Source organism: Ixodes scapularis, unplaced genomic scaffold (genome assembly GCF_016920785.2).
Source record: "Ixodes scapularis isolate PalLabHiFi unplaced genomic scaffold, ASM1692078v2 PGA_scaffold10__122_contigs__length_95168666, whole genome shotgun sequence".
In the NCBI taxonomy this organism is placed as follows: Eukaryota; Metazoa; Arthropoda; class Arachnida; order Ixodida; family Ixodidae; genus Ixodes; species Ixodes scapularis.
This window is the reverse complement of record NW_024609836.1, coordinates 49732966-49743125: the sequence shown is the minus strand read 5'-3', so window position 1 is coordinate 49743125 and position 10160 is coordinate 49732966. Positions and strand designations below refer to the sequence as shown.

The 10160-nt window shown below is 48.0% G+C and overlaps 1 protein-coding gene and 1 non-coding gene across 2 annotated transcripts; one reads left to right on the top strand and one right to left on the bottom strand.

Moving 5' to 3' along the window:
• Nucleotides 1-3755: 3755 nt before the first annotated feature.
• Trnar-ccu lies at nt 3756-3828 on the bottom strand. Its single transcript has one exon. It is a non-coding gene; the product is annotated as a tRNA-Arg (tRNA).
• An 85-nt stretch (nt 3829-3913) lies between these two features.
• On the top strand, nt 3914-7905 carry LOC8043277. Its single transcript, XM_029991133.3, has one exon. The coding sequence runs from the start codon at nt 4228-4230 to the stop codon at nt 7822-7824; it is 3597 nt and encodes a 1198-aa protein (XP_029846993.2). The 5' UTR covers nt 3914-4227; the 3' UTR covers nt 7825-7905.
• The last annotated feature ends 2255 nt before the right edge of the window (nt 7906-10160 follow it).

Here is a 10160-nt window from a genome sequence, read left to right as displayed (position 1 = left end):
AAGGAGGGATTACAATGTTAATGTGGTCGGATGTCACCTCCAGGGTGACAACAGTCGAATGTGGCCCAGGAAATGGACACGAGCACTGCTAAACTGTTTACAATCGATGCCTCAATAGACATTCAGGTTTTGACTCGTGTCTAATATCCGCGCCGCCGACAATATTGGAACTCTATAGCGAGGTCCGGAACACACTATGGTGCCCCGTGCATTGATAAGTGTTCAGTTATGAACTTCGCCAGCATTAAATGATGAGGCTGCTTGTTCTGGCTGCAAATTGTTGTGAACGCCGCTCGTTTTTCTCTCATTCTTGTTTTCCAGCTGCTGGTGCGTAAAGAGCAAAACTAATACACATTTCTAAGCAGTGATAGCGTACAGGCGAGCTGGCAATTAATCAACATTTTGTAAACCCTGAGAGGGGAACGATAAAAAAACAGATGAACACAACGTATGTTGTGGTTGTCAGGAGTTCATTCTGGACGAACGTTCAAACGGACGAACACAACGTATATTGTGGTTGTCAGGAGTTCATTCTGAGCAGTTGAAACTGATTTTGTCTTCCCTTTAATAGACCTGGATGGTTCTTTACATCCTGTGCTGTGCCTCTATAACCCTATAACCTGCGTCCATCTTGTCTTGTTTTTACTGAGCTGCTACGACTGATAACTGCGCAAGCCTTTTTGCATGTCTACTCAAGGGTCTGTTTTCGACTTGGAGCAACGTACAATAATAAATGTCTCATGAGACTTGGCAAAATCGGAGCTTTAATTGAGGAAATGTCGGTGAAAGTGTATGTGTAGGATGCCATGCGCTGACTCATGTTTCTCAGATCATGCCAAGCCACTGTTAGTGCAATAGGACATGCACGGATGCTTCATTTTCTAGGAATGGTTTCCCGCGCATGTGTAGTGACCACAGGCTAAACCAATTTCTTTGTAAATAAGAAATTTATGTATATAAATAAAGTTGTTTGTGAGAAAATAGTAACAATAGTTTTTTCCAGCAGAAGAGAATGTATGATTGATCCCGACAGGCCAGGTAAGCATTTAGCCAGAAGTGACAAAAATGTTAACAAGGTTCGGTAACTTTGTTTATTGGGTTTACTACGGTTGATCGTACGCCATTTCATTGAAACATGTTTTAGAAAATGGGCATTTTTATCGAAGCTTGGCTTAGAAAAGGTGGATTAGAGAAACGCCATTTATTGAAAAGGAACGCAGTTTAAAAAAAGGCTACCATACTTCGCACTTAGTCACTGGGCCACGTGTTAACCCGCCCGCCCCCCGCGTTTATGCCGCTTAGCAGCGGCTCATCACAAAAATGTTAACCCACCTGAACCATCCGTACACGCCGCTTTATGGCGGCCGAATTTGCTAAAAGGATGGTTATTGCCATTTTTTCTAAACTGGGCTTCGCTAAAAGGGATTCAATAAACTGGGGTCGGTAAAATGGCCTTCACTAAAACAAGCTTCTAAACCTCATGCCTCCATTGTTCATTAACCACTGGCATATGCACCAACAACAAGGGGGGGGGGGGGGCTGAGGTGGCTGGGATGTTCATGACTTATGGCACAAAGAGGAGGAAGGGGGGGGGGGGGGGGGGTCAAAATGCATGAGTATATTATAGGGTCGGCTTTATTTTGGGGGCGTGGGGGGGGGAGGAAGGAAGGGAGGGTGGCTGGCTGCAGAAGCCCCCCCTGGCTACGCCACTGACCTATCGTCATGCATTCCAAACATCTGTGGTCTTCGTCATCTATTGTTATGTATTCCAGCTATTGTAAAGGTTGTTATGATACACTTATCTGTCCAACAAAAGTCCCTTCGCTTTGCGGACCTCGAGGTAGGCTCCACGGTGGGTGGGGATGGTTAAGACGGGCCCATTGAGCTCTTGCTCCCTTGGGAAATTGAAAACCTTCCACCTGTGACCACAAGTTAACTATGAGAAGCACTATAAGATAATAGTAATAATAATAATAATACTTCATTCGTATTCCGAGAGGGTTAGGGTTGCAAAAAGGGGGGGGGGGGGGGGGGGGGGGGGGGGGGGGGGCTTGCGTGCCTAACTTGGGGTAGAGCACTGCACGGGCCCAGGTCAGGTAGCACGCATTTTCTCAAGCCCAGGCCAGGCTTGAACAAAAAAATTTTCACGCTGTGCTGGCCCGGGTTGGCTCGGGCCATGGCTGGGCAGTCGTGTGCCGCAAATTCTAAATTGTTGATAACAAAAAGTATGCCCATTGATCTTCTAGGTTCAAGGAAGCAAACAAGCGAAATGCAAAATCACTACAATGCCGTTAAATAAAAAGTCTTGCATTTGGCAAGTTTTTACATGGATAAAAGGAAACACGGATTCTACCAGCATAGTGGAAAAGTGCTGTCAAGAAAACGAGGGTACATATGAGTGTCTTTTTCCTCTGCTTTTCAAACTAAAAAACAAAAAAGAAAAAAATGTGAGCTTGACTTTGTACTTTTCTCAGGGAGCCTTTATATGCCACCAACGATAAACTAACTATAGATAATGTTATGCTTATACAGACTTTTGAAGATGTACTATCGTGATTATGATTTTCTTCACAAAAACATGTAGAGAGAAAAGTTCTCTGTGAAACGAATAAAATATTGGCCATATTCTTGAAAATACATTGTCTAACTCGGGATATTTATCGTATCAAGAAAGCTCTGTCCAAGTTTAAAGGGATACTACAACGAAATTTCGGCACTTATTTTTTGGTCTATATGTGTTCAAAGGAGCAGTATCACATAAGACACACCAATATCCCGTTGACAAAGACACGAAAAGGAATTTTAAAACAAATTAAACGATTAGCAAAGAGCACCTGGCAGTGTCGCTAATGCCTCGTTTGTAATGCCCGTCTAGGAACCTTGGCAGATAATGACGACACTTGTCTCGCCTCCAGGCTCCGGCCACAACGAGAGAAGAGGGGAAGGATTAACTCCACTCTTCCTGAAAATCCCTTTTGTGTGACCCAGAAGTGGCTATTGTCCCTCTGCAAGGTTATAGAAGATTAACCCGTCACTCAAAATTCTTACAAAAGCAGCCGCTTCGGTGGCTGGCACGACTAGGCCATCCTCTCGACGACAGCCTCGTCATAGCTTTGCTCGTCCCGAGACGAACTATGCCACGATTGCGTTGGATGTCACGCGGTCTCCGCTGGCTGTTCCGGCTGTTCTTCCAGCGCTTGCCAGAGTGGGCCAATACAGCCATTAGGCTCAAATGACAATCGTCCGATTGTCATTTGCGAATATTGTAGATCATATTCAGCCCATTTTTGAAAACGACGGGTATATTTCACAAATTTCTTTGAAGTACCTCTTTAAAGGAAATTTAAATCAAATATGCTCGCTTTTGAAACGTGTTAAAGCCTGCAAACTTTTTTCGGGCTCGCGTGTATAATCTGTCAGGCTTGTGCTCGGGTCGGGCTCAAGCTTCTGTCCAAAAATTCTGCCGAGCCCGGGTAGGACCAGGGCAGTTTCTCATCCGGGCCGGGCCAGGCCGGGCCGGGTCGGGCCGGGTCGGGCCGGACCTAGAAATTAAATATTCTTTCGGGCTGTGCCTTTACCGGGCCTCTGCCGGGCCGGGTTGGGCCGCGCCTTCTGCAAATGCGTCGATTTCTTACCGGAAACCGTTATCGTAGAGCAAAAATTCTCTAGCAAAGCCCGTTGGAAAGATGCTGAATATTATATGTAACAGCAGATAGCAAACTTATAGAGAAAGAAAAAAAAAAAAAGTAAAAGCCTACCCTCGGCGGGACTCGAACCCGCAATCCCCGGTTTAGGAGACCGATGCCTTATCCGTTAGGCCACGAGGGCGACAAGAGTCTGGGTCACGGTATGACTAACTTGAAAATGTGGTATATTCTTTTTGATAATTTCATTTATTTTCTGAAATATATATATTTACGTCTACAGTGAAACGCATGCATGACCAAGACTGAATAATTCAGCGCAGCTGATAAGAGCAGCAAAGTTTGTTATGGTTGGTGTCAGTGTAGTCGTAAACAAATCCAACGACATTGAGTGAAAACTCGAGGTAGCCTAAAGGGGCCAAAGCAATCCAGTCCATTCGAAAAACAGGCGGTGGCGGGTGGCGGTTAAAACTTTCTTACGAACACAGGCGTTACCCACATCCGTTCCTTGGAGAAGAAACGCGCTCACACGGGATAGCAGCAGGCGAGTACTTCTAAGCGTGCTGCAGCCAAAGGAATCGACATGCCAAAGCCGGACCTTATGTTAATTGACTGGGGCATCAAGCCCTCCGGAGTGTCCACCATGAAAATTGAAGCTCGCGCTTGGGACGGCACAACCAGAGGCAAGTTTTTCGTGACCGCGGACGTTAAGCGACGCATCGACGCCACCCACATACAGTGCGTCGACGGCTTGGCGTACGAGCTCGTCGGGGACTTCGACTACGACGGCGGCGCAAAGCACGGGCTACCGACCAGGATTCTGGACAGCTTCGCGGAAGGCATCCCCGAAGAATGGGTTCAAGTGATCACGGGTTGGTCAGAAGCTCTGTTCTGCGCCACCAGCAAGAAAATCAACACCAACGTCCGTTCCTCGGACGAAAATCGCTCTCACATGGCAGAGCAGCAGGCGAGTACCTCTAAGCGTGCTGCAGCCAAAGGAATCGACATGCCAGAGCCGGACCGTATGTTAATTGACTGGGGCATCAAGCCCTCCGGTGTGTCCACCATGAAAATTGAAGCTCGCGCTTGGGACGGCACAACCAGAGGCAAGTTTTTCGTGACCGCGGACGTTAAGCGACGCATCGACGCCACCCACATACAGTGCGTCGACGGCTTGGCGTACGAGCTCGTCGGTGACTTCGACTACGACGGCGGCGCAAAGCACGGGCTACCGACCAGGATTCTGGACAGCTTCGCGGAAGGCATCCCCGAAGAATGGGTTCAAGTCATCCCGGGTTGGTCAGAAGCTGTGTTCTGTGCCACCAGCAAGAAAATCAACACCAACGTCCGTTCCTCTAACGAAAAGCGCTGTCACATGGCAGAGCAGCAGGCGAGTACCTCGAAGCGTGCTGCAGCCAGGGAAATGGACATGCCAAAGCCAGACCGTATGTTGATTGATTGGGGCATCAAGCCCTCCGGTGTGTCCACCATGCAAATCGAAGCTTACGACTGGAACGGGACATCAAGAGGTAACTTTCTCCGAACCTCTGATGTACAGTTACGAATCAGCAGCACACGTGTCCAATGTGTCGACAGCCGCGTTTACGAGCTTGTTGGAAAGTTTGACCACTCGGTGGGGTACGATGGTGGCATTCCGACCAGGATCCTCAACCAGTTCATGTGCGGCGTGCCCAGAGAATGGGTACGGGTCATCACGGGTTGGTCGGAGGACGAGTATTGCGAAGACAAAAGATGCTCTAGTGGCTCGGAAGAGAACAACGAACCTGAAGCTACAACATTACATCATTCCGCAACGACTAGTTGGTGTGCTGGTGCAGACAGCAATGGTGTAGAACAACTTCACAGTTCGACAATAAAGCTGATCGAGGCTGGTCATGGGAAAGGCAAAGGAGAACCCGCACTCAGTGACAGCGGGGCCAAGTCGCCCAAGTCACGAACCAGCACAGGCAGGGCCGAAAAATGGCTAAAAGGGAAGCTCGAAACAGACTCTGCGACTGTAGAAGGGCAAGAACAATCAATTAATACACCGGTTCAAAGGAGCAGGCAACTGCAGAAAGCTATTCCACACCAAGGCAATAAAACATTGCATCTAGAAGCAGTACATGTCTCGTTTCAAGATGATGATCGAAGTCAGTCCTCTTTTCAAAAGAACGGCCATTCTCAACAAGCTCCACCAGTCACTGATGTTCAGCCTTCGCTGCAACGACCAGGAGACGCAGAGAAAGCTAAAGAATACAAAGTGCCGAGCGAAGGAAGGACGCATCCTTTAAATACCCGACAAGCAGACAAGATCAGAACTCTATCTCGACAGATCAGCAATCTTCCAAGTGCTCAAAAAGGTGACAGAAATCCTCCGCCACGTCGAGAAGGTTTGCGTCCTCGGAAGCATGATAAATGGAACCCGGTTCACATTTTTCCGGAAGCTGGGCATCCAAAGCAAGAGAAGCAACACGGAAGACAAAGGGTTTCGTCTCAAACGGACATTCCTCAGCAGGATGCACAACATCCCAAGGAGAATGAACCGCTTCAGAAAGCCATGAGTCTAGACAGCATAGAAACCTCTCCTCTACAAGCTGCATGTCTCCGAACTTCCGAAGGAGATGCCCAAAGTCAATCTCATCTTCGAGAGCAAACCATTCTCCTGCCGATCACTAACATTCGGCCTTCGTTGCACAGTCCAGAGGATGCCAAACAAGCCAAGGAACAGAGAACACTGGGCCATGAAAACATGCGTCCTCAGAACACGGAACCACAAGCAAACCAGGTCGGAGCTTTGTCTGGACGGGATGCCAGACCCAAGAGGGCCCAGCAAAAGAAGCAAAATCACCCACCGCGTCGAGAGGGCTTGCGTCCCCGGAAGGGTGATAAAAATAACCCGAATCCAGAGTCTAGGAAAAGTGGACATCCTCAACAAGAGGAGCAAGACTGCGGACAAGAGGCCTCATCTCAAAAGAGTGTCCCTCCACGGAATGCACGACCGCCCGTGGAGAGCGTACCACTCCCTCAGCAAGAACCAAATGAAGAGCTGATGCATGCACATCTGGCAGAAGGAAATGAGAGGCAAGTCTCCAAGGGCCAGTGCACCAACCCGACTGTTGGCAGCGTGAAGGCACACCATAGCGAAATCCCGGTAAATCCGTGGAACCCCTTACGGGTTCCCGTCGTGGTGTTGAAAAGATTGGATCCTGCATGCTTGCAGGCGTATTGTAAGCCCTTAGACAAGGTGTTTTCTGTTGGCATTTCTTCGATTTCTCCTTGTATGGATGGCGACAACAGCGCAGGTGTGGAGAAGAAGGCTAGCTCCAAGGGGACTCCAAAGAATGCCGGGAGCCGAGGCGAGAGAACTGCTAGAGGGAGATCCGTGGCCTCTGACGCAGGGCACAGAAAGGAATCGGACTGCACAAAAGGCCATCCTGCCCAACCCAAGAAACGGGGCAGACCCAAGAAACAGGGCAGGAGCAGGACCGAGGTGTCTACCACTGGAGACGAGGTGGGAGCAACCTGTTCAGGTCCAACAAACAGCAAGGCAGACAAGCGGAAACGAAGGAGACCACGGAAAAATGCCGACTCGCAGCAAAAGGAAAACGCCACACCAACTGTCGCGATCACTGCAAGAAAAGGAACCTTGAAGCGACGCCTCCAGGTCCGGAAAGCAAACGAGGCGATCGCCGCCGCCGCCGTTACCGCTGCTGCCTCGGACGACATCTTTGGGTCCTCTGCTCTGACAATGAGCGGGGCCATACCGCCGTTGTTGTTCCTTAAAAACAGCGCTGAAGAATGGGAGGATGCGGTGTGGGCGGCCGCTGACACCCCACACCTGGCTTCCTCCCTCAACAGCAGTCAAGGTCAGGTCAGCGGCTGCTCAAGCGTTAGCAGCATGCCATCGTCCCCGGATTTGGCTACATCAGACAAAATCCTGCACTGTCTGAAGAAGTCGATGAAGGCAGACGGAAAGAAGAGTTGTTGTTCTACTGCCACGCCGAAGGGAGTGGCAAGGAGGGGACCGGTTGGTGCGAAGAGGCTCCTGAAAGAGCTCCAATTGCTGGAAGGTCAGCTGCAGAAGAAGGAAGAAAAGGAGACCCGCCAGCTGCAGTCTGACGAGGAGCAGGACTACTACAGCAGCGACAATTCTTCCTCAGACCTTGTGTCCGGCATCTGAGACACTTCCAACAATGCGGCTCACTCGAGGACTAATGTATTTATCCTTCTTTCGATTTTAAGCTTTAATAAACGAGTTTAAACACAATCTTCGTCTGGTTGCCTCTTTTGGCGGAAGTAGCTTGTCTGCGAAAGCAGTGCTGTGGTGATTCAGGTAGAACATGTGTCTGAATGGGTGCGCCGTGAGCCCTCACTTTTGTTCATAATGTTCCAAGACTGACGAACTTGATCACTGGGGCTCCTGGGAGTAAAATGAGTCGTGTAGTGTTCCTTCGCTATTGCCGCCGTGTTTGTCGCGTAGAGACGTTTCACAAGGGCTACAGTGTCTTGGTACTTTACTTGGTTGTACGAGCTTCTGCACGTTGGCTACCTGGGACTTTCGGCTGTATGAACGTTGAGTCAATGAGTACTTGGAACTTAATGGGAAAGAATGCTAATGCATCAACAGGTTCTGGTTTGAAAATGCATATCTACTATGTGCTCAAGCAAACGTGAGCACTCTTACCAAGCTGCAATGACTCCGATTAAGCTTCTAAAGTTCTTTTCGTGCCTATTCCCCCCATGTCCACTCTTTTGAAAAAGCTTCTTCCTTCTTTCTAATAAATGTAGATTGTTTCATCCTGGCAATCCTCAAACCCAGTTTTGCCATGTGGTATCAGTTATTTTTAAAATGGTGGATTGTGAATTAATTGCATTATTTTCTGAAATTAATGCAGTAGAAACATATCTAGTGTTTGGACAAGCTGTTGAATTAGTTTGGGCATATGTGGACGTATCGGACGTGCCTCGAGCTTTGGTTGCCGGTGATTTGATGGTGACTCACTTGCACCAGGAATTTGATCAAGGAAATTGAGCGAATGAAGATTGAGGAAGGAGTTTATTTTACCTTTGCTTATTTTCAACAGCGTATCATCGGTCTGCATTCCAGGATATTGCGGCCATCCGGCTGTTTATTAAACTATAGGGTGTCTGAAATGCTGAGGCTCAATCTAAAATGGGCCATAAAAACTGGCGCCTACACGTAGCAATGAAAACTTTTCGTTAAAGGTGTATTTCAAAGGTGGGTTTTACCTTGTAAAATTACTAAGCACAACTCTCTTTCTGTACAAAATAGGGTCAAAACACTTGCCAGGGTCAATGGCAACGCAGACGACCGAGTCGAGTGGCGGGGTGTGTTTGGTGCACTTATTGATAGATGGCGCTACCGTCTTGTTCCAGCTTGCTTTTAAAAAATATTGAGATCGCCCACAACGACCGTGGTTTATTGAAATGAACATAATCTTTTTGTAATGTACCTTTGGTTTAAAGATAAATGTGGAGCTTGAAGTAACAAAAACGCGGTTGCATAACTGTGGCATCCTTGCCGACAGATCTCATCTGCGTGTCATGTGCTTTCTTTCACTGGTCCGCTACACCCAACGCTGCTTCCGGCGCTGCTCCCGACGCCATTTATCAATACGTGTGCCAAACGTGTCCCGCCACTAGACTCTATCGCCTGCGTCACTGTTTGCCTTTGAATCTGGCAAGTTTTTTGGTCATATTTTTTACAGAAAAGAAAAGCTACACCTTCTAATTTTACAAGATGGAGCCCACCTGTGAAATATGCCTTTAAGAAAAGTTCAAATTGTTACATGTAGGTACCAATTTTTACGGCCCATTTTAGTCGAGCCTCAGCATTTCAATCACCCCGTATACGCTGGCACTAACACTGGTGTTGTTTGTGACAACGTGCAAATCACAGCATCAAATTGGACAGGACGTCAGACACCTGGGAAAACAAGTTCTCGATCCTCGTGTCACTAAACGTTAGCACTTCGACAGCCACCCTTTTATTAGATGGGAAATATACAGACGTAATTCACCATCGAACCACCAGCAACAAAAACACAAGGTTTGTCGGAGGCTCGAGCGTTCTAATGCACCGAGATCCAAAGAAATGATGAGATTCAGGTTAAAAATACCTATACAAACACTATAGTCCGTTGCAACTCAAGAAGGTAGGGTGAGGGAAAGGAAGGTCGGCGAGGAGGAAGCAGATGGAATGCTGGAGAACGGAGGTTTCCCTTCTCCTCTCCAGTGTTCTGTCTGCTTCCTCCTCTCTGGCATTCCTTTCTCTCGCTCTACCTTCTTGAGTTGCAACGGACTATAGATACGTATATTCTACACAGAAAACAGTCAGCAATCAAGAGAATGTTAAAGGGACACTGAGAGGTTATTTACGCTCACCAAGGTTTTTATTCGTACATCACATATGAGAGCCCAACTACCCAGAACACAATTTGCGGCTCGAAATTCGTTTTCTTTCCGTCCAAAAACTGGCGATCGAGAACTGGCCGG

Excerpts from the sequence above, each read along its gene's own strand:
- LOC8043277 (XM_029991133.3), top strand. The coding sequence starts at position 4,228 with ATGCCAAAGCCGGACCTTATGTTAATTGACTGGGGCATCAAGCCCTCC.